The sequence below is a fragment of the Pantherophis guttatus genome, chromosome 1 (assembly GCF_059756535.1).
Source record: "Pantherophis guttatus breed Tessera chromosome 1, ASM5975653v1, whole genome shotgun sequence".
Classification (NCBI taxonomy): domain Eukaryota; kingdom Metazoa; phylum Chordata; class Lepidosauria; order Squamata; family Colubridae; genus Pantherophis; species Pantherophis guttatus.
The window spans coordinates 32,696,645-32,721,941 of NC_142063.1; the positions used below are offsets into that span (position 1 = coordinate 32,696,645).

Here is a 25,297-nt window from a genome sequence, read left to right on the forward strand (position 1 = left end):
TATTTTGGATGTCTTTTTAGGGCTTAAAGTTTCATTGTATGAATATTTTTAGTTAATTCCTGTACTTGATCTTTTTTTTTTTTTTTTTAATTTGATTTATATGCCGCCCTTCTCCGGAGACTCAGGGTGGCTTACAATGCGTTAAGCAATAGCCTTCATACTTTTGTATATTTTATACAAAGTCAGCTTATTGCCCCCACAAACTGGGTCCTCACTTAACCTACCTTAGAAAGGATGGAAGGCTGAGTCGACCTTGAGCCTGGTAAGATTCGAACCTGCAGTAATTGCAGGCAGCTGTGTTAATAACAGGGTGCTTTAAACCACTGTACTACCAAGGCTCTTAAAAAACATCTCTTTTAAAACAGAGGTGCACAATTTTTTTCTTGACTGAGGACTTTATATTTTGGAGAGATGCATTTTTTTTTTATTTTTTAAAGTGGGATCATGACATACAAGTAGTTCTTTAAAGACAATTCAGACTGGAATTTCTATCACTAAGCAAAGTAGTCATTAACGATTCACCCCCCGATTTTATGACCATTTTGCCACCAAAGTTGTGAAGCAAATCACACAGTTCACTTTGTTTGTCCCTGGGGAAGGTTGCAAATGACATCATGGAACCTCAGGATGCTGCAGCCATCGTAAATACATGCCAGTTGCCAAATGTCTTGAATTTTAATTATATGACCATAGAAATGCTGCGATGGTTGTAAGTGTGAGGCCTGATCATAAATCACTTTTTTCAGCATCACTGTAACTTCAAACAATTAAATGGTAGTAAATGGAGGACTACCTGTAATAAAATGAATTATGTGTAATATGACCACGCACTAGCCATGCTTTAATATTACCCCCTCTATTATAATTAAAATTACAATTTGATAACCATTTTTAGAGACCTGTAGGGGCCCCCATTTCTGTGTGTGGCCTGGAGCCTCAAACATATCATCTCTGTAATAAAACCATGTAACAATAATTTGAGAGCAAAGCAGGGGTGAAATGCTCCCGGTTTGGACCGGATCACCGGATCCAATAGCAATAGAGGCGGGTGGTTCTGAGAACGGGTAGCAAAAATCCCTGCCCCCCCCCATGCCCAGCTGAGCCGCGTGATCATCAGAGCCTTTTTTTTCTTTAAATGGCTCTGACGATCCCAGCTGAGTTGCCTGCTAATCGGTAGCAAAAATCCCTTCCCCTCCCCCCCTCAGATTGCTTACTTTAGTTGTTGGTCGCAACGCCTTGCTGTAATCCCTGCAATCCATTGCATCAGCAAACAACTGAATCTCCCTGCCTGCAATCAAGCAGGCAGGGAGTTGTGGACTTCAACTCCCAAAATTCCTCAGCCAGCAAAGCAAAGCTGGCTGAGGAATTCTGGGAGTTGAAGTCTACAAGTCTTAAAGTTGCCAAGGTTGGAGACCTCTGTTCTATTGGGTAAGTTTTTTTCCCCTTTGGGAGCTTTAAAAAAAGTTAATTGGGGGGTTTTTTAGTTGTTCTTTTTTTAGACCTAGCCATTTAAAGTTTAGGAAGTTTTAAATGTAGCTGCTTTTATATTAAAATAAAAATAAATTAAAATAAAATATTTGTGCAGCTTTCTGAGATTTAGTGTGTTTCTGTAGTGTTTCACTCTTAACTACACAAATACACAAAATCTCACAAAGCTGTACGTGGAATTTTATGTGTGTAAAGTGTGAAAATTGGTTTTTTGGGCTTTTTGTGGCTGTGTGAGGTTCCTGATAGCTGCAGAGGCCATTTTGGGTCTAGCACAACTGCTTTTACATTGTGGGTGAGCCAGTTGTGTTATGTTGTGTTGTGTGTGTGTAAAGTGTGAAAGTTGTTTTTTTGGGCTTTTTGTGGCTGTGTGAGGTTCCTGCTTGTTGCAGGGGCCATTTTGTGTCTAGCACAGCTGCTTTTATATTGTGGGTGAGCCTGTTGTGTTGTGTAGGTTAAAAAAGGGCAAAGAAGTGACATTGACTTGGCCCCGCCCACCTGACCAAGCCACACCTTCCCAGTCCTTACCACCAAGCCCCACCCACTAATTAAGCCACACCCACAGAACCAGTAGCAAAAAATTTTAGATTTCACCCCTGATCTAGACCAACCATATCTTGATCTTGATATTTCACAATATCTATGGCCCAAATTTTTCTTACTAAAGAAAAATAAAATCTGACTTCTCTGCGGTGTTCAAAGACAAGGCGACTTTTTGTACTTATCTTTATTTTCCAGGGAGTTTATACTGGCAGGATACTCACGCTTCAGGAATTCCTAGTACAAGTGGGAAAATTGAACGACGAAGCTGTCAGAGGACAGTGGGGTAACCTCTCTTGGGAGCTCCTATATGCCACAAATGATGATGAGGAACGCTATAGCATCCAAGCACACCCCATACTCCTGAGGAACTTGACCATACAAGCAGCAGATCCTCCCCTTGGCTATCCTGTTTATTCCTCTGAACCTCTTCATCTGACTTTCTTGTAGTTCCCAGAATGAAGCCACTTCATTCCTTCACTGAAAATTGGGTGGAATGGGGGCACTTCTTTGGAGAGGGATTTTGAGGACATGCCTTTCAGCATCAGATGACAATGGGAGAAGACTTAATGCAGGCAATAAGATAATTATGCATTTTAATGTTGTATATTGAATACATTTTTATATAAAATCCCCCAAATCATTACCAATACTGTATTGACAAGTACCTTCCACAGGGTTATAAATTTATATACCTTAAACCATAGATAAGTATTTTACTATAAGATGGAGTCTATATCTATTATTGTTATAGCATAAGTTTATTTTTTTTTTCATTTGCAAAATCATAACATTTGTATTATGAAAGGGATACTTGAAAAATATTTAATGTCTGTCCAATTTTGAAGAATTTGTAATTAAGAATTACAAATTGAATATTAGGGGAAAGAAATATCCTGGTTTAATAAGATGGAATTTTCCAGCATCATTGGACAACCACAAACATAGAGACTTGTAACCATGTTCCTACTTACAAACAAATCCTGCCTATTTACTAATGAGGAAAAAAATAGAGGTCAACAGAAGAAGTTGTGAGGATACACAAAAAAGCAGAAAGCCAAGTCACAATGGGAAACAAATATACTATCTAACAGATCAGCCATGATGTTTGGGGTTGCCAGGGGCCTGACCAAGCAGATTTACCATCATAAGGCTATACTGCTTGCAGGAGAGGTACTATAAAATCCGTTATTTAGGGTCTTGTCACAGTGACAAAGCATTCTGTTCATCTGCAGTTGGTAGAACTGTAAAGCATACAGTGTAACTCCAAGAATCAACACTGGCATTTTAGTACTTCATTGTTGAGTTGGAAATAGCAGATGGAAGTTTTAATTCTCCCAAGTTATGAAGCTATCTTATGAAAAATTGAAGTGGAGCACATTTTTGAGAAATTTACTAAAGTGGGTATTTTTAAAAGTATGGCTGAGCTCACTTATTATAAAAAGCTATTTACTAAGAGAGCAGAATCATCATGGTGGGTGATCCAGAATGTGGCTGGATCTTGTTTGTGTCCCTTTGCCATTAATTTCTCCATCCCCAGTCCTCTTGACTGGCGCCAAAAATGTTGCTGTTTTTGCATTTTGAAAGAGGGGGGTTTAATTGGCTAAAAAAGCATTACAGAGGCTTAAGGCATCCATGGAACTCCTGAAAATGGATCCTGGCCAATTCACTTTAGGAATACAGTTCCTGGCATACTATGAAAAGTTTGTGTGGATCTGAAGCCAATGAAAGTTGCACATTCCTGCAGTAGGTCAACCAAACCTTGTTATAGGCTAGTGTTATATAAATCCAGCCGGTATTTGAGGAGGTGGGTTGGGAGAAAGACAGATTTGAATCATCATCTTGGTATATATGTTGAAAAGCCAACAAGTGAATGAACTTTCTTAGCCATCTCATGCTGCAAAGCTAGAAGCTTTATATAGGTACACCCGTCTTGTTGCACATTTTTGCATCATTTTTTGCCCAAGTGTTTGCAAAAGAAAACCATAAACTTTTCAAGCAGAGGTGCCTCGCTTTTCCTTATGCTGGTTCATGTTTGAAGAAATGTTCAGCTGCTCCTTTTCCTTATGAAGACTTTTTGTAATAAGAAACATCAGCATCCTGTAAGAAACAATACAAGCTACTGAGGCAAGGCCAGTCAAATAAAGTAAGCAAGACCCTTGGAATGCTTCAATCATATGTATATAACATATATGCAGAAGTCAGAAAAAGCAAAAAATAAGTTCCATTAACATATAATTCCCACTCAGCTATTTACTTTAAAACAATATAAAACTGTGATAACGTATAATCCATACTAAACTAGTGGGTTTTAGCTAATCCAATACATCTTCAAAGACTACATATTTTTTAACATTTGAAAATGAAATCTTGAATCTGAAGCATTTCATTAATTTAAAAAAAAAATTGTGTCAGGAATTAAAGCATGCTAAAAATCCTGTGGTGGAAGGATCACATCTGGTTTTAATGCCCTATTTGATATGATAAGCTATGGACTTGGCTTTGGAAATTTCCAGAATATACATTGAGGCAACTAAAAAAAAAACCTGGGGAATCTGGTTTGCCTCGATTCTGCAGTTGTATTATAGAAAGCATTCACCTTCTGTTTATATCAGAAAGTGGTAATATTTTCCTTTAAACTTTGAAATGCCTCCCAATAGAGCTGAAAGGAAAAAAAGTCACTGGGAGTTGGGCAACAAACATAATAATCATTTTAGTTCTTGGGAAGAACTCAGTACAAATAATGGGAAGACTGATAGTCTGACCTGTAATAGAGCTCCTGATTATATTTTCCTGTCTCTCATCCACAGCGGAAAGAAAAGTGAAACCCCACCACTACTGGGAAGTCGGGAAATCTCCAGTTCCATAATAGATAGCCAAAAAGGTGGTGTTTCCTCTCTTGCATTTTGCAGATTTAAGGGGAAAACTGCATAAGGACACAAGAGGCTAATTCTACCCCACAAACCCTCAACTATTCCAAAAATTAGATTAACTGGATCCCAGTCCCAAGCATTGTTAAAATGCAGTCCTCTGAATGTTGGGCAAAGCCCAGTGCGTTCATCAAGCAATAGGAGTTGCCTATATCTGCATTTCAGCCTCTGAGAAAGCCAAAGATCTGGACCTGGAACAAAAGGCCATGTTCTGGAACATACACAAAAACAAATGATGTATAGAGCTTTCAGATTGTGTACCTAATATTCAAAGTAGGAACCTTTGTGTTTGGCTCCCCATTAATGTCCAGCCCAAAACAAACAGGCAGGTACATTATATCATGCAGGTATTGGAATTGCAGGAACAAATACAAGTATGAACAAAAGAGAGATGGAATTTAAAAATCAAGGTGGCAGACCCAACTGCAATTAAAGTGCATAGTTTTTAAACTATGGATGTCCATGCTAAAAAACAGAACTGGAGTCACCCCTAAAGAATATATAGAGCCAAAATATTGATTTCTTGCAAGGAGACTTTAAATCTGGAGATACAAATTTGGCATTTTGCATAACATGCTACCTTCTCAGATCAGTCAATTTAGTAGGTTTAAATGATACCAGGATAGGAAAAAGGTTCTACTTGAAGAACATACCACTCCACTCTTGAAGTTCTCTATCCGCTTCTTTCCCATGCGGTTCAATAGCCACCATGCCCAAGTGGGCGCATACTGCCACAAGTAACATACTGCCAAGTAGGGATGGTCACTGAGCCAGGCTTCCTTCACATCATTAGCCATGCTAACCAGGGTTAAACGAGCACAGCGTTCAGTTGTCATTTTGTGAGATTGGTCCCCAACATTTTCATTAACCTGGTAATGGGGTGGGTATACAATAGAAAATGAGACAAAATCAGAGTGTGCTAAAAGTGTAGCTTACTAGGCAAATTAATCTGTGTCCCTCCTTTAAAAAAATTAGCTGCTTGACATTACAGAACTTCTAATGAGGAATGTCTCCTCCCCTTTGCTATCATAAGGAAAAACTAAAACTCAAAATCGGAACAGGAACAACAACAAAATTTCAAGTTACACATTAGGAGTAGATATGCTGTTAGAGAATGCCAGTGCGCCATTGGTTGAATTAAATGCCATTGGCATCCCTTTCCTGTTAAGCAACATTTAACAGTGCACGTGTCTCTAGGCAGTTAAACTAATGGTCTTAGCAAATAATTGCAGTCGCAACTTAGGGGCCCAAACCTGGCCTATCTTGCAGTGTCATCAGCAATCACGGAACAGGGCAATAATTAACCAGAGCAGATTGCATTTCTTTTCATTCTTTACTATCAGTCTAGAGTTCATTGTCCTTTAAGTCATTTCAATCAGTTTGGTCTAGTGCAGGAGTGGGCAAGTGGCTCTTTTACAACCTGTGGACTTCAACTCCCAGAATTCCTGAGCCAGCCAAGCTTGGCTGGCTCAGGAATTCTGGGAGTTGAAGTCCACAGGTTGTAAAAGAGCCACATTTGCCTACCCCTGGTCTAGTGCAAGGGTATCAAACTCAAAGCCCACGGGCTGAATCCAGCCTGTAGGGTGCTTAGATCTGGCCCGCTGGCCAGCCCTGGAAACAGTGAAGGACCGGTCCATGGTGTCTCTGCCAGCAAAAATGGAGCTTGGGAGGGCCATGCACAGCCCTCCCAGGCTCTTTCGGCTGCGATGGCCTTTTGCAGCCCTCTGCCAGTGAAAACGGAGCCCAGGGGGGCTGCGCACGGCCCTCCCAAGCGCCATTTTCACTGGCAGAGGGCTGCAGGAGGCCGTTGCAGCCGAAAACAGAGACTCAAGTGATGTCGAGCTGGCCACGCCCACCCTGCCCACATACGCCCGCCCGCCCGCCCACCGAGGTCAAACGCAACCCTGATGCAGCCCTCAATGAAATTGAGCTTGACACCGCTGGTCTAGTGGTTATGGCCCCAGTCTAGAAACCAGGAGACAGAGTTCTAGTCCCACTTTCGACATGAAACCTCACAGGACCGTTGTGGGGAAAATAGGAGGAGGAGGAGGAGGAAGGAGCATTATATATGTTCACCACCTTGAATTATTTGTAAAAATAATAAAGGGGAGATAATAAATAAATTCCTACCTTTGAAATTTCTTCAGTAAAGACATTTTGGATGATCTGTGACTGGACAGGCCCTGGACAGATATTGATTATACTTATCTCAGGATAATCAACAAGCTCAGGCCGAAGAGAGTTAAAGAAACCCTAAGAAAGAAAAGCAGTAATTTTATTAGAACCACCATAACCATGAACAGAGTAAACTATCATGTGCCTCAAAGATTTTAAATGCATATAGATGCAATTATAAACACAACCTACAATGTTGTAAGATTTTTGTTATCTAATTTCAAGGTTTCAGTAAGGGATCCATAATACCATTTGAAATGGATTTGTTATAGAAGCTTATCTCTGTTTTACCTATTTGGCTTTTCCATTTTTCTTACTTTGCCTATTTTATTTGCTGGGTAATGACTGTGCTAAAACTGATCTACACATGTAAAAAAAAACATGTACTTTTCTGAACCCCATGCTGTGGATCTTGATACCAAGTACCAATATCACCCAAGCTAGAAAAAAAATAAGTGTACTGGTTGTACTGCGGGACCCAGATTTGATGTAGGGTTGCCATAATTAACCTACAAAAATCCAAGTATCCACTAGCAAAACAAAGACAATTTTCTATATTTCTTTGCTGGTATGTCATAGTCATTCAACCCAGTTGCAACTCAGATATAGCAACCGCATTCAGGAACCACCTGTTGCTAATTATTACAGAAACCCACATTATTATAGTCACTGAATTCTGGTCAAATTTAATTGAGAGGGAAACACAACTGTTGTTTAGTACTTTGTATTTAGTACTTCAACCTACTCAACCCAGCATTTTTAAAATACGTGTAGTATCTTTACTGGATTTCTGACACAGATATCCACAGACTACAAAGTTATGCTATCAGATCTGTCTTGCTGGGCTTGGGGGCCTCACAGGCATTCTACCATAAAAAGAAGAGGGGGGGAGGATGAAAGGGTAATAAAGCTTTGTGTATACGTGATAGGAAATCTAGAGGGGGAATGACTGGTGAGAAGGACCAGAGCAGCCGCATCCTGTTTGTACCAGCATCCCACAGCCAGGCACCCTGAGAAAAATGCAAATTACACACACACCCCAGAGTTCTCAAAACATCTTGGTGAGCTCTGGTTGGCTGGAAACAGACTGGTCACAGAGGCAGGGATGGGCTGGGGGGCAAACCTACACCTTATTTTTGCATCCAGCGAGTGCGGTAATTTTAGAGCTGGCTTGACTTTACTGCAACTAACACCCTTAGTAAAGGAACCCTTTGCTTTAACTAAATGGAGTCGAAGGTTTTTATTTCCTAAGGGATCAGATCGGGACAGATCAGACATATAGAAAAATAAACAAATGTCACCACCTTTGGCATGTATTTGAATTTCATAATATGAGCAACTGACCAGATATATTGCTCAAGGTGAAATACTTTATTGTTGTCGATTAGCCCATAGGACTAATATGAACTGCCCAGATATAAATGCAACGAAGTCCAGGGGAAGCAGAATAAATGCTGGGGTCTCTTTCTTAGCCAAATCTTTGTGGCCTAGCAAGCCTTAATATTAGTACAGGGCCTTTCAAACATCAACAAGTTCTCTACATAATCGTAAAACATAGCCTGCCTTCCTGGCATCCTGCAAATATCATGGAATTGCAGTTTCACGAATGCTAGTTGGGGGATTTCTGAGAGCTGAACTCCCAACACATTTTGGAAACCTCACTTGACCAAAGCAGCTGGAAAAGAGACTTACTTGCAAAGCATGTTTGCTGGCACAATACCCAGTTGCTAAGGGCGCTCCCATGACTCCCATGACGCTGCTCATCGTGACAATCTTTCCCTGTTTCCTTTGGATCATGTGGTCCAGGACAAATTTAGTTAAGGAGACAGTGCCCAGATAGTTGAGTTCCATTATAGCGTTATAAACACTAATACTTGTATCTACGAAAAGAGAACGCTGAGAACGTCCACCGTTGTTCACCAAAACATCAATCTTTTGTAAGAAAGGAAATGAAGGAGAAATTGGTTATACTATGGCTTCTTGTCAGCATCAAGAACTGAAGTGGCGCAGAGCCTGGTGGCACAGCAGACTAAAGCACTGTTGTTAACAGTGCTGTTATTAACATCAGCTGCCTGCAATTACTGCAAGTTCAAATCTCACCAGGCTCAAGGTTGACTCAGCCTTCCATCCTTTCTAAGGTGGGTAAAATGAGGACCCAGATTGTGGGGGCAATAAGCTGACTTTGTATAAAATATACAAAAGTATGAAGGCTATTGCTTAACGCATTGTAAGCCGCCCTGAGTCTCCGGAGAAGGGCGGCATATAAATCAAATAAAAAAAAAAAGTGGCTATGGATTCAGAATGCAGCTAGACCTCAAATAACTGTCTCTGTTTGAATTTTTGAAGCACCAGCTCATTATGTGCTTTCAACATCATTGTCTGGGATATATTATAGGTCTTCTTATATATATCTGCATTTTCATGCTCCCTCTTGGCTACATTGAATCACAACCCCCCTCTCTGTCTCCCTCTCCCCCTCAAAAAATGAAACTTACCCTCCCAAAATGCTGAAGGACTGTCTTTGTGGCAGATTCATGGAATCCCCTGTCAGTCAAATCAAGTGGCAAAATCAGGATATCTTTATCACTTAGGCTGCTGATCTCTAAAGGGAAAATGATAAAAACAAAATGTCTTGAACAAACAATGGATCTTCCCTCCATCCCAGCCAGTGATGGGTTGCCCCTGGTTCGGACCAGTTCGCAAGAACTGGTAGTAAAACCGGCGGGAGGCTCCGCCCACTGACCCGGAGTTCAGCATAGGTGATCTGTGCATGTGCAGAAGCTTCTGTGCATGCGCAGAAGAGCAGGCGCGATGCAAACCAGTAGTAAAGGTAAGTAGAACCCACCCCTGATCTCACCCCATAAACACAACTCAACATGCAGAAAAGGGCACCCAAAGTTCTCTTCTCCTCCCTCCCCTTTGATGTTCCAATTTTCCACACACTTCTGAACCTTCACGATCTGATGGGCATCATTTGGCCAGTAAGTGCTTCTTTGGAATTCTTTTAAGTTTGTCATTCGTGACTGTACTTCCACTTATTTTTTATTGGCTGTTTTCCAATTTTATTCTATCTATCTGAACAGTCTCTCCAATGACTAGCGCCCCCAATATTTAAGCTCAGGTTTCAATATTTGTGTTCCCAGCGAACACCTCTTTGGTATTGCATGATTTGTACTTTTTGCAACTCAAGATATTCTCACCCGTCTTTGAGCTATGGTTGGCTCCCACTCTGTTGCTTTTCCAAAAGGCCCTAAAAGCATGGCTTTGTAAGAGAACCTGGGGACCACAAACAGAGACAAAGCCAATCAAGCGGCAGATTTGATTATATTGTTGCTACCATGGATGGTGGAGACAGTTTTTATTATATGATGGATTTTTTAAAAAAATTGTAACCTTCATGGAGTCACCTATATGTGAGTTGGACGGTTATATACATTTCTTTAATAAATAAGTTTTCTCCAACATCATAGTTTAAAAGTGCAGCTTTCACAGCCTTATGTTGCAACTTGGAAATCATGCCCTTGACAATTTGTACCTTTTTGTTACTATAATTCTTTCCCCCTAACTAATATGCCAAGTTAGCATAGTACATATTGTTACTGGGGCCCTCTGGGGTTTAATTCAAATATACGTTTCAGCCCTTCAGACCATGGTGCTTGTTAAATCAGGATTGAGAAACCTGCATTGCTCAGATTGATTGCCTGTGACCCTTGGCCTATTTTTAAAACTACTTTGCAGAAATGGATTCTGAAACACAACAAGGGGTTTGTCCCTTCCCTGCTACTTGGGAGGAACTGTCTGGTGTCAGAAAACAGAAAAGATGGCATCTGAGAGAGAATATGGGTATGTGATCACTTTTGGCTCTTGGCCAGGCCCCTTAAAAAATATTCAGAAGGCAAATATAATTTCTGGAGCTGCTTTTCTCAGCCTATTTCCCAACAAGGGTCTTGTGAGCCGAGGATAGGAACAACTGCAGTTCAACATGTCTGAAGGGCATGAAGTTGGGGAAATGTCCCTTTTCTGCACAGCTTCATCCAGGCTTTTATATAGCCCCCGCTTATCTATGAGCAGAATATAACAGTAAGGGGAGTTTCTCTTCATATTGTAATTTAAGCAAGGTAAGGAAAGCAGGCAGAACTGGATTTCAGTAATTCTTTACTGGCAGTGAGCTGTGTCTGTGTGTATGCATGCATGAGAAGCATAGGGTGGGAATATACAAATCCACTCTGAGGCATATGCCTGGGAGAGAGGAGAGAGGGGTGTGTGTGTCTTAGAATGGAAATATCGTGCAGAGCTGCTGTGTGCTCATTTCTCCTTTATGGATGATCAGAGGATTTGGGGGGTTTTCCTCCATAGCCAGATCCATCCCATTTTTGGAACTGAACTGAGTTTCTCCTTACACAGTTTGCTCACTTTTCCGAGAGTTATCACATGGGCACATTGGGTTAGAAAAAACCAAAAAGTATTCTCACAAGTTCTTTGGTAAATCTAATATAGGAAAAGTATCCAGATCATTCCCTTGGTTTATTATTTGTATACTCCTTTGAATTATTAGGTTATCAGCAACATTAGAATTCAAGTCATGGATTACATATGATGGCATCTGTTAATGATTAAATCACTTGCCATAAATCAAACAAAGATAATTAATCTGGCGTCTTTCTGGAGATTAGCAAAGGTAATGTGCAACATTAGTTTTGCAAGAAAGCCTTGCAAAACACCAAAACTTTCCTCTCTGCTCCACTATATATATCAAGAAAGGGAAGGAAACCTGGATAGGCTATAGGAAACCTATGCAACTGCAGCCTAGCTCAACCAGCCCAAGGCACAAACAATATCAGGATGACAAAATAATCTTATTGATAATTAGCTGTCCATGGATAATTCAGTTTTTTGTAATCCTGTCAGCATGATACCTCCTATAATTGCCAAGTTTAATTAGCACCAGTATCAAAATGGTTTGCTGTTGCTTCCTTCCAGAATATTTCTTATTTTCTTTCTTACTGCCTTGGTTTTTGGGTAGCATCCCAACTCAATACTAGACCAGTTTATTAACCAGGCAAGGTCAGACAGATGCTGCAAAAACCTAACTGGAATTAGAACAGCTCTTTATAAATATGCCAAAAGGGGCACACTAATTTTTGTTCTGTAATTTTATTTGCAATTCTTGCAACCTAGTTAAGGAAAAAACGCATACACAAACTTCTAGAATCAATCGTCCCTACCAAGGCACTTCTTTTTCACCCTCTCCAATTCGTTTTCTCTTCTTGCTGACAACACAAGCCATGAGCCAATCTTGGCCAGCTGGTAGGCCAATTCTTCTCCAATTCCACTGGAGGCACCAGTCACCCAGACAACTTTCCTAGGCAGCTCCTTTTCTGGAGAAGAAGAAAAAAAACACCAAAAAAGATGATAAGAATAGGTGTCAAGCACAGGATATTAGGAGTCCAGGCAGTACAAGTGAGCATAGGTTTATTGCATGCTAATGCTTTCTACAAGAATATGAACTACTAATGGTCAAAACAAATTGGTGGTAGGTAAGAGTCAACGGAATTCAAGGTGGGCTAGACTTGGATCTCTTGCGGGCATGAAGGGACTTGAGACTGATGACATGTTTGACCCCTCCCTCGGGCCCTGCAAGATCATCATGTAGGTCATCTCCTAGGTAGGTGCTCAATAGCAACTTTCATGAATATGTACATATCTGCATGCAAGACATTATTTTAGCCATGGTTGTTAATCAAATTCTTAACTTTCATGAAAATGTACATATCTGCAAAGAAGAATTTGGTTGTTAGCCAAATTCTTACCGTGTTTCCCCAAAAATAAGACCCTATCTTATATTTTTTTGAACCCTGGAAATGCACTTGGTCTTATTGCCATGTGCTCAAAAGGCCAATTGGGCTTATTATCAAGTGATGTCTTATTTTGGGGGAAACAGGGTATTTACTTATTTAAATCATTGTATCTGGCCACCTATTTCATGAATGCAACTCTACTTTCCTAACACAAATTTAAAAATACAATATAAATGTTAAGACCAAAGATAGCAGTATCTTAAGACATTTGAAGATTAATAAATGTATTACATCATACCTTTTTCTGATTAAACTCTACAAAACCTCAACCATCATAAATAGATTTCTGTTTAAAGGGTCAACGTTCTTTCTTACCTTCAACTTACTCAGAGGCTGCTGAGGCACAACAGAGGCCAGTTCATCATTAGGCAGCAGAAGAGAGTGAACTCTTTATGCAAACAATCGAACTACAAGGTGGTTTACAGAAAGCAATTCTTCCTAGGGAGGTCATTGGCTTTAACTGTGTACCATTTGGACTTTGTTGTGTCAACAGAAAGAACCCATTTTCAAAATGTACAGACAACAAAATGTTCAGACAACAAAGCAAACAAGAAAGTCTGCCAAATATCTATTTACATCTTTAGCTACAGGTTACTAGACATGTATATGCTCTGGAATACAGAAGGCCTCTCTGGAGTTTTCATAGAACATAATGGTGGAAATCTTGTTTTTGCTTTTGCTCTATACAGGATATAATGACAATAAACTTTGTTTTAAACAAAGGTAGAAACCCAAGGAAGGTTATGCTGGATCAAGCCACAGATCTATCTATTCCAAAGTTTCCCACAATGGTGATTAGATGCCAAAGGGAAACCCCCATGCATTCCACGAATGAAATAGAATCCGGATATTCATAATGATAGAGATACTGAAGTTAATATATTACTATTTACTATAATATATTACTATTACTATTTAACTACAGGTATTATTTATTTATTAAATTTCTATGCACCCATCTCAGTGATACAGCAACTGTGGGAGGCTTACAATAAAAACTAAAAAAAAAGTGCTAGATTATATTAGATTAGAATAGAATAGGAATAACGAAGTTGGAAGGGACCTTGGAGGTCTTCTAGGCCAACCCCCTGCTTAGGCAGGAAACCCTACACCATTTCAGACAAATGGTTATCCAATCTCTTCTTAAAAACTTCCAGTGTTGGAGCATTCACAACTTCTGGAGGCAAGTTGTTTCACTTCTGGAGGCAAGTTGTTCTAACTGTCAGGAAATTTCTCCTTAATTCTAGGTTGCTTCTCTCCTTGATTAGTTTCTACCCATTGCTTCTTGTCCTGCCCTCAGGTTCTTTGGAGAGTAGCTTGACTCCCTCGCCTCCCTTGTACTTGGCTTACAACCAGTTGCTTAGTGACCATTTGAAGTTCGGACAGACACACACACCCCTGCCAAAATGTTATTTACGAACCAGTTCTGAAGTTCTGATGACCGCACACAGCCCCCCCCACCCGGTCACATGATGCAGTTCAAGTGCTTGGCAACCAGCCTGCATTTATGGCCCTTTGCAGGATCCTGCAATCACATGGCTGCAGTTTAAGACATTTCCACTGAAAATCGGCATTTACTTCTGGCTTTTGCAAAATCGCCCCATAGTGAAAAATGAGTTCACTTAACGACCATGGCATTTACTTAACAACTGTGGATTCACTTAATGACCACTAAGTCACGATCACTGCAAAAAAAGTTATAGAATCAGGTTGATTACATGATGACCCACGACTTATTACCCTAATGGGCAGGCTCCATTATGATCATAATTCAAGGATTACCTGTAATCTCCTAATCTTTGAAAGGAAGACTACCACAACATATTTTGATAGCAAATCCCATGAACTAAATAATAGATGAAATACTTTATTTTGTCTAGAACCCCCACCAATTCTGTTCCTTTGAATAACTCTGCATTCGGGTGTCATGAAATAGAGAAAAACATCTGCTTATTCATTTCAAATTTTGCACCCTTTTTCAGAATTGTGTTAGCTGTTACTTTCCCCCCCCCCCCAAGTAAAGATCTTTCTTCATACTGTACAGGAGTTGTTCTAGGCCCGTGATGGCGAAACTACGGCACGCATGCCCGAAGTGGCATGCGAAGCCATGTCACCTGGCATGTGCGGCATCGCCCGTTCCTCTTATGGGTTTGTGGTGTGCATGCGCACGTGACAATCAGCTGCAGCAGTGTGTGCAGCAGTGCCGGAAACCAGAAGAGCTGGTTTTCTGTTTTCCGGCGTGAGCATGCACACCGGCCAGAGAATCAGTATGTGCACATGCGCGGCAGTAATCGGAAGATTTGCTTGCCGCATGCCCCCTGGGCAGCTCCTCTTCCTGGTCACAGCCCTGACAAGTGTGCACATTTAAAGTGCTCCCTTTTTGGGACTTGGTGCCACACACGCGCTCCCTTTTCAGCACTCGGTACCGAAAAAGTTCACCATCACTGTTCTAGGCTCTGATCGTTCTGCTTGCCCTCTCTTATATCATTTAGAACTATTCAAAATCTCCCTTTTTAGGGAAACTGATCAAAACTGTAAACAGTCTCTATGTTGAAGCCTTTTAGCTATACCAGGCTACAAATGTTAACACCCAGCCAGCATGGCCAAACTCCAATATATCTGAAAAACACCATATTGAAGACAATTGCTGTACAAAGGTATAACCAATCTCAACAATCCTTTTTTTTTTGCTCAATACAGCAAGCAGATGGAACATTGTTTAGATAAGAACAAAATATATTGGGCATCTGATATAACATTTTGTGTCACATGAGGTTAATTGAATGCATTTGGGAAACTCACTGGAGGGTGGTAACTCCTTTCCACTATCGCTTGTCAGCAGCCAAATGGCATCTACAGTAAGCAGTCATTAATACAGCAACCACTGATAATCTGAAGCTCCAGGAAAGTACTGTATTCGGTCTCCTTTTAACCTCAATCTAAAGTGATTGCCCTTACTATAACTCTGGTAAGGAATTTCACAATTTAACTGCAGGCTGGGTAGAAAAAGAAGAATAATTTTCTTCTGCCGACTCTGGATCTCTTTGCGGTTCTTGTTAGCGGTTGAGCACAAGTTCTAGTCTCCACAAAAACATAAAACTGTAAGGACTGTATTTGTCTTTCGTTATGCTGCAACTCTGCCATCTTGAATACATTCAGTGCTGAAATTCTAACACAGTGAGAAAACAAATCCTTCCTCTTCATATTATTTATGGTCACACACAACTACCGTGTTTCCCCAAAAATAAGACCCTGTCTTATATTTTTTTGAACCCCGAAATAAGCACTTGACCTTATTTTCGGGGACGTCTTATTATTTTGGGGCACGTGGAGCAAGACGGGGCTCTTCTTGCCATCTTACCTGATTTCCAGCTGTCTCCCTAACCCTAACCAGAGGAAATGGCGGGGACCAGCTGCACATGTGATTTAATATTTTCGGGAGGGCTTATTTTCAGGGGGGCTCTTATTTTAGCGCATGTGCTCAAAGTCCGATTGAGCTTATTATCTGAGGAGGTCTTATTTTAGGGGAAACAGGGTATTTATTTATTAGATTTGCTAAGGCTGCCCAACACCAAAAAGACTCCTTGCAATATTTCCAATGCATAAATTACAACACAGCTAAAACCAGAAGGTTGCAGAGACAAAAACAGCACTCTCAGCATTTAAGATTCAACAGGGGTTTTACCACAGCCACTCTAACCCCAGGCCTGGGAATAAGGCCACGTTTTAAGAGACTTCCAGAACATTGAAGAGTGGGAGCCATGCGTACCTTTGGGATCTGGGTGCTATTCCAGAGGACCAGAGCAATGACAGATAAGCCATGGTTCCTTGGTCCAACAGAATGACTTTAATTAAGCAGACCTGGAGTGCACCCTTCTCTACATAAATGCACTGAATGGGCAGAAACAATGGGAGACTCAATTCCCAAATCACAGCCAACCAAAGCAGAATTAAATAGGATAATTTCTTCTCATGGTCTCCAAAGTAGATTTGATTTGGTGCACCTTAGATCTGCTTGTTCTTTCTCTGCAGTCATATCATACTGCTGGTTCATATTCAGTTTGCTTTCAGTTACGATTTCAAGATCTTTATCACAAGTACTATACCAAGCTAGGTACGGTATATATGTGCAGTTGATTGTAATGTCTTAAGCGAATAACTCTCGCACTTTCCCTCAAATTTCATTGTGATTCTTTATACCTATTTCTCCGACTTATACAGACATTTCTGAATATTATTTTCTGCCTTATAGCTACTCCACCTAATATTGCGATGTTAATAATTATCCTTCCATTTTTTTCATCCAAAACATTAATGAAAATATTTATTATACAGTAGGCAGGGGATCTGAACTGACTCTCCTTTAAATTTCCCAGAAAATTATGTTTATTCACTTATTTCAGCTCTTTCTTTGCTTAAATGTTTTTAGCAATGTTATGATCAACACTGTGATGCAGTTCTTGCTATTGACAACTAAGCATTTTATATAACACACAGCACTATTTAATTAACAACAGGAAGAAATGAGCTGTACTTCTCTTCCTGGAATTTGATCACAGAATCTACAGTAGTTTGTTGTGATGGTGTTAAGTTATATTTTTCTAGATAACATCCCTAGCATTTGAGCCAGTGTGTGCCACCTCTGATGCATATTTAGCCGTGGATAGATCTGGTAATTCTCCTTGTATTGTTAAAAGTAATAATACCTTCTAGTTCAAACTAGACGTCTGTGGCTACATTCTTGCAGTTTTCTTGGCAGAGTTACAGCAAGTTTATTTATCAAATTTATATGGCTGTCATATCATAAAAAATGACTCTGGGCTACGTACAGCACTGAATTAACAATCTATAAATATATAAAGTACTATGAAGATTAAAAAATTTAATTGTCTTCCAGGTGATTTCATTAATGTGGCCTTTAGCCATCAATTAGGAATTTCAATCATTAGCATTGGTGACTTTTGTTATTCTTGCCATGTTTTATTCTTTTATTGGTTATTATAATTTCTTTGTTTTGATTGTTGTGAGCCACTCAGATCACCCTTACTTGAAGGAGGATATTATTAGACTGCCCTCTTACAAAAAAAATAGATGTTCCTCTTGAAGCCAAGCCAGCAGCGTTCTTAAGAGCTTTTCAAAAGTTAATTTTAAAAAACGAATTGTTCTGGAGGTGTTTGGGGATCGATGAGTGAAGTCCTTCTGTTTCTTGTATTTCTGGTATTGTTTGGGTTTTTCTAGCATCTGTTCCAGCTGGCTGCAAGGTCTCCTAGGATTGCCTACTTCTTACAGCCAAGTTTGTCAATGCATGGTGAGATCAGGGATTTTGTTTTTCAGCTACCTTGTCACAAGACTGGGCATGATTTGGGTTGATCCAAGATTCCCCAGCTGGCTTTTGTGTCTAATGGAAAGAATCTGAGCCTTTCCCATTGTTTTGGTTTTCTTTTTCTTTACTATTTTTACTGTTGTAAACCACCAGGAGTCAATTGATGTACATATCATGATACAGTATTTAAAGAAAATGTATAAAATGATATATAAATAGAATAAAATGCCAATTAATTGTTTCTTGGTCCAGGTCACCTGAGAGAATGTCTCCTTGTATATGATTCCCTCTTGTTTACCGAGATAATCTGTGTTTGCTCATATTTGCCCCATCCAGCCATCTCTGTGGAGCTTAATGAAAATGATGACTACTGCTTTTGGGGGGGGGGGGAATCTCAGGTTTTAAATCAGTTTCTAGTTGAAGATTATAAATATAATTCTTATCTTAATAATTCCAGTTCCAACATCACTTTTGTCTTTTTTGAAATACCAGGTGAAATTATTTTTTAAAGATCTGCTGAGGGCCCCTTTCATTTTAGTTATAGGCTCATATCTTACCTACGGTTTTACATGTTAAAATAATCTTGAAATCTGCCATAGAATATTTTAATGGAAGGTAATATGCAAAATGTTAATAAATCAAATGCTGATTTCATCTTATCGGTTTTATGGATTGCACAGATGTTTTTCTCATCCGTCATGAGGGGTTTTTTTTCTGTTTGTATTTTATAGCACTGAATTTACTAATGTTAACAGCTTTCCATGAAGGTCTGGATAGACGGTTAATATGGCCGACAGGTATCAATCCATCCATCATATTCTGCCAGTCAGAACAATAAGCTTGTCCTCATAAGATATCAACACTAGCCACTCTGACTGATGACATTCTGACTCTGACATTCTCCTCAAGTGTTGCATCACTTGAGGAAAATGTTTCTACGCAATAATTCTTGTGCTATGCAGGTAAGAGTAAGTGTTCTATGAATTCAACCAGTTCTTATTGTTGAGCAAACAAAACTCAATGGATTGAAATATTATTGCTAATCTTAAAGTAGACATATGTTTGAAATCCTTGATGACCCTACATCATCAACATCATCATCATCATTATTATAATATATTTCATTAATTAAACATGAAACTCAGTCAACTAACACCCACACAAAGATTTTGTCTTTCAAATGCTTCGGGCAAAACCTCATAATTGCACTAAGAATAACTACTTCTAGATTCCTACCTTTAATCAGCAATTTGTTCATGCACACAACTATGTACAGAATAAAGAACAATGCAATTATTTAATCTTTTTAGAAAATAAAAAAAAATATCCAATTACTGCTCAGTTTCTTTACTACATAATCAAACGGGTAAGATACAATTGTGCAATCTTTTTATATTTTTTCACTATCAGAGCATAGATTTCAATTTGGCTGGGGAGTCAGTTAAATACCTTGAGAGTCCAGAAACTGAAGTAGGATAGACAGAACTACTCAGAGACGTTGATTGTTATAAGTTTAGGTGTTTTAGAAATGACAATGGTGGGCAGACAGCAGTCTTTCAGTATCTGTTGGACTGTCACACAGAACAAGAGGCGGATTTATTCCCTACAACTATAAGAAATTCAGGCTACACACCAGGAAGAACTTCCTGACTATAAGAGCTGTTCCAGTGGAACAGGCGTCACCTGAAATGTTAAGTTCTCCTTCGCTCAAGATCCTCAAGTACTGTATATAATTGATCAGAGATGGTCTAATGGATCATTCACTGAGCAAGAATTGAACAATATGACCTCTAATGTTCTTTCTGACTTTATAATTCTCTTTCAACAGTTTGGCTTTTTTAAAAAAATGTAATTACTCTAGTAAAAGATCTATATGGTATTAATAAATGTATTAGTAGATACTGTACTGCAGCTAAATCTAACTAAAGCTTAAACAAATGGATATTAGAAGCAATCCTCCATTTAATCCAATGAAGCTTAATTTACAAAAATTACAATCCTCCATTTAATCCAATGAAGCCATATACAAAATCATGTTCACAAGACTTGGCTTTATGTAAAAACTAGTGCCATCACCCTAGAAAATGAATTGTATATCTGTGAGTGTGTACACGTGTGCTTTAATCACCAATATAAAAGTAGACTCAATCTACCAGATGAATTGTTGATTCTATTTCTCTTTTGTTAGGTGTTGTTACAGGGAAGTAGGTAAACCCTATCAGACTTATGTGTAGTGACACAATATAATATTGAAATTGAAAAGGAACAGTTTTGGACAGATTGGAAAAAGAAGAAATGGAATATAGTGGCTTGCAAGATAAGAAAAATAACATAGTTTGATTAAAATGGAAATGTAATGCTTAATGCATACCTGAAGCCTGAATACTGATATGAGGTGTTTTCCTTCTCCCTTTTTCTCTTTTGTTATCTTTTTTTCTTTTCCTTCTTTTGCTATTTTTTTCCTCTTTACTTTTACTCTCTCTCTTCTCTCTCTCTCTGTATCCTTTCTTACTTTTCACTTCCATTCCTTTTAAACTTGATTATATAAATAGACATATACTAATTTGGTCATGAAATAAAATTATAAATGATTGAATGAGAATATGAGGTTTTAAATGTTTTGAATGCTTAAATGAATTTTTGAATTTTAAAATAATATGAAGAGAGATGACTTTAAAGGAAATTTACAATTCAGGAGAAAATATGTGAGAAGATATCTGTTAAAATAATGTTGAGTTAAAAATTGTGGGAGAATGCGTTGAAAAAGCAACTTATGTAATATGCTGTGAATTAGTTAAAATAAAACAGCTAAAATAATAGAAGTAGGCATGGAGGAAAGCATGCTGGTATACCAGCTAAAAAAGAGGTGGAGATTTGGAGGAGAATATGCTGGAAATCAGCCAAAATAAAATATGCTGGAAATCAGCCAAAACACAATATGCTGGAAATCAGCCAAACAATGGATGGGGGTGTGGAGGTAACTATGCTGGAAATCAGCCAAAATAAAACATGCTGGAAATCAGCCAAACAAAAGTTGGAGGTATGGAGAAGAATATGCTCTAAATCAGCTAAAATAAAATATGCTAGAAATCAGCCAAACAATAGGAGGAGATATGGAGGAGGATATGGATTTTGAGATAAATCTCTGTAATATGAAATATGTAAAATTAAAGGTAAATTGATAAAGTTTAATATTTAAAGATTTGATGAGGGGTCTAGAGATTAAGAAATATGAATAGAACTTTGATTTATAAATTGAAATAAAAAATAGAGCTGTAGTCAATTTGAAACTAAGATGTGTGGTGATAAAATTGTAAGGTAAATAATCAACCAAGAGGTTAGAATATTTTTTAAAATCTTATGTTTTGATATTGATGTTAAAAGGCATAATGAAGGGAGCTTGGGAAAGAACCAAATATAATTGAATTTATAAATGGGTATATAAAATGAATTAAGCTTCTATTTGGAAATTAAATTGGTGGGGATATAATAGAATGGTTCTGATCAAGATACTAGAATCTATGTTAAAAAATATTTTTTTTATTATGTTCTGATCTTCAATTTTAAAAGATGTAATGGAAAATTATGAATGGAGATTTTTAATATTTAAGCGTTTGTACCTATCTATGACTGATAGAGACTTCGCTCTTGAAAGATATATTTTATATTTTATGTTGGAAAAAAATAAAAAAATACTTTTCAAAAAAAAAAAAGTGTTTGTGAATAGCCTTTAAAAAAATCCTTTCCCACAAACTCCTGGATTTCTCCCTTCCCATGAGAGTTTCCCTGCCTCAAAATGTAGGGGAGAGGTGAGCCCTTTTCATGATCGGTAAATAAATGGATTGTAAAACCTCTGCAATCCACTAGTATCCAGTTGGAAATCAGACATGGGTCTGATCAACCACTTCTGTCCAGTTTCCACAAGTAAACTGGCTCAATGACAGTTTCAAAATATGTTAAATGCAGCTTTGTGTTCTAGCAACCAAGCTGAAAGAAGCCTGGGCATATTTACTTGGGATTAGGAAGCAATGCCTGAAAACATATTCTGATGAGTAATACTACAGGGACAGAAGAGAGGGCTTGCCCACACCCTAGTCAGAACCTGCAGATCTCCAAGAGTGTCGACTGTAGCTTCCATATCTGCAGCCAGCATGGCCAGTGCTTGATTGATTACCAGTTTTGAGCTACAAACTCCAGATGACAGCCACAGCCTACAAACATCCTACAGTCTGACATTTTGTAGCCCAGAACTGGCAGCCCCAGGCTTCACTTAGAGAGTTTATTTGAACTTTGTTACTTTTTCCTATTACTCTTTTTCCCCAGAAAATCCCAGAACAGTTTGGAATAGAATTAAAAAAAAAAAAAGTTTGCTCAAATCCTCAAAACTTTAAAACAAAATTCATTTAGAATAGTAAAATAGTTTAAAAAAAAAAAGCGGGGAGCAGCAAAATAAACTAAATTAAACGATAATTTGGCCACGTGGTCCGATAAATGCTTGGGTAAATACAGCTGTTTTCAAATAGTCAAGAAACTGTAATCCCGACATCTGGCAGATTCCAAATTCACGAAGGCTTTCCGCTTAAAATGCTAAAAAAATCTCGCAGCATCCCCGTAATTTCCACGGACAGTTAACCACCGCCTGTGCGGGAGATGGCGCCGCGCCCTTGTCGGTTTGCTGGGCGCGAGGAGGGCGTATAATAAAACTCTCGCAATTTGTCCCGACTGTGAAACTGCCGCTTCCTCCCTCGTCCGATTCTTTTTTTTTTTTTAATCCCTTTTGCTAACTGTTGTAATCGAGGGGCCGCGCGCAGCCCCGGAGAACTGGTGCCACGTCCCCGCGCGGGAGGAAGCAACAAACTCCATGCAGATTGAAGCGAAAAAGTTGAGCGCCACCGCGACAGAGAGAGAGAGAGAGAGAAGAAATTCCGCTGGTGACTTACCGGGACTCTTGCCCCACCATTCTGCCCACTGCACGGTGAGGTCGCTGTCAGCTCGGATCCAGCGTAGGATCTGCAAGATTAGGTAGGTTATGATGCTCCCCACCACACAGCACTGAATGCATATCTCCATGGCGCGCAGAGAAGGCGGGAGCGCGGCAGGAGTTGAGCCCAAGAAGAGCCCCTTCTTATAAGCAGCACTCTTCACCCGCTGCCCCAAGCAGGGAGTGGCCTCTGGCTACAGGCGGGCCCCTTGCCCGGGGTAGAATGGCTTTTGCGGGGTGGAGTTTCTTCTCCCCGCCTCCCCTCATCATGTGGCCTTTGCAGTCCCCACCACTTGGTTTGCAAGAGTTTGCTCACCGTTTTTTTTTTTTTTTTTTGCAAAACGTTTTGCAAAGAGATTAGGGGTAGCCCGCCTTGGGCTCTGTGGGCTAGAGAGGTTTAGGGTGAGGACGTGAGGAGACGGGCTGCTTCCCTGCTCGAAATAGCAGCCAGGAGGTCAACCAGTAGATAGATGTTCTTGTGAAAACGTGGGAATGAAAGCTGCCGAGGGAGAGGAATCCCAGATGACAGGCTTTTTGTGCCTAGGAACAATGGTGAGCCGAGAATAGCCAAATCACAGAATGAAAGAATGGAATGGTTTGTTCCTGTGGCAGAGGCACAGCTAAATTAAAAAGGGTGGATGTGAGCATGAATTAAATATCATCTTGACCTCCTCTTTTGCCCTTAGCTCTTCCTTAAATAGAATAGTTTCCCATCACATTGTAAAGCACCTGCTCTGAAGAGTGCTGCCTTCTGTAGAGCAACTTCTATTACATGCATAGGAATAGAATGATGAATGATAAACCGTTGTCAATTTTGCTGCTGTGTTTGCCCTCTTACAATTTTTTCATCCTGTTTCTTTTTCTCTCTTCTCTTTCTCTTTTCTTTTCTTTCCCAATTTCCCTCTTCTCCTGGTCTTTGTTTTTTTCCTCAGAGGGGGGGAGGGAATACTTTGTCCTATTTCTCTTTCTTTTGTCAATCTTTCCATTTCTGGTGCTTCTTTTTATGTTTCCTATGTGTCAATATTCACAAAGGCATTAACTGGTACTGTATTTAGCAGATACATGTAGTCCTCAACTTAAGACCACAATTGAAGCCCAAAATTTCTATTGCTAAGCAAGACAGTTAAGTGAGTTTTGCCACGTTTTATGACCTTTCTTGCCACAGTTCTTAAATGATTCATTGCAATTGTGAGTAACATGATTGTTAAGTGAATCTGGCTTCCTCATTGGCTTTGCTTGTCAGGTCACAAAAGGTGATCACATGACTCTGGGACACTGCAACCGTCATAAATATGAATCAGTTGTCAAGAGTGAATTTTGATCACATAACTATGGAGATCCTGCAATGGTCATAAGGGTGAAAAACTGTTATAAGTCAATTTTTTCAGTGCTGCTGTAACTTCATACAGTGACTAAACGAACTGTTGTAAGTCAAGGATTATCTATTAACCCAGGAGAGGGACGATCACATGTCTGAAGAGAAACTGCACTTATTCTAACATTACATATTTGTTCACAGAGGCTGCAATCTAATAAAACCCTGATATAGATTCCACTCCTAAATATTTTATAAACTCAACTTGCATATTTACTGCAACAATTACAATGCATGCAAATGTTAAAAAGACTGTACATGTAGTCATCAACTTATGACCGGTTGCTTAACAACTGTTTAAGGTTACAAGGTTCCCGCCCCTAAAGTTACTTATGACCCAGATCCGAAGTTCAGATGCCCACCCGATAGTCATGTGATCATATTTTGAGTGCTCTGCAACCAGGCTGCATTTATGGCTATTTGCAACATCCCATGATCACATGACTGTGACTTATGAGGGTTTTTTTTTTTTTTTTTTGCTGGAAACCAGAGTTTATTTCTGGTTCCTGGCAACAACTGGCCATTATCGACAATGGGTTCGCATAATGACTGTAATGTTTGCATAACAAGTACCGTGTTTGCTTTACAAACACCATGTTCACTTAAGCGTTAGTAAAGCAGACACTTAAT

The 25,297-nt window shown here is 39.3% G+C and overlaps 2 protein-coding genes across 4 annotated transcripts in view; one reads left to right on the forward strand and one right to left on the reverse strand.

Moving 5' to 3' along the window:
• PCNX4 (pecanex 4) overlaps positions 1–2,750 on the forward strand; it is a 22,267-nt gene extending 19,517 nt beyond the window's left edge. For 2 of the 3 annotated variants that reach the window (XM_034433524.3, XM_034433525.3), the window contains exon 11: positions 2,224–2,675. In XM_034433524.3, coding sequence (XP_034289415.2) covers positions 2,224–2,475 — 252 coding nt within the window. In that variant the 3' untranslated portion in view covers positions 2,476–2,675. Of the gene's footprint in view, positions 1–2,223 lie in introns of all 3 variants that reach the window. The other variant, XM_034433522.3, reaches the window with a different exon arrangement.
• Positions 2,605–23,919, reverse strand: DHRS7 (dehydrogenase/reductase 7). The gene is made up of 7 exons (XM_034433526.3): positions 23,252–23,919; positions 12,356–12,508; positions 9,626–9,732; positions 8,823–9,062; positions 7,086–7,208; positions 5,609–5,824; positions 2,605–4,125 (listed from the first exon to the last, which is right to left on the reverse strand). The coding sequence occupies exons 1-7, from the start codon at positions 23,379–23,381 to the stop codon at positions 4,090–4,092; spliced, it is 1,005 nt and encodes a 334-aa protein (XP_034289417.2). The 5' UTR covers positions 23,382–23,919; the 3' UTR covers positions 2,605–4,089.
• Positions 23,920–25,297: the final 1,378 nt, after the last annotated feature.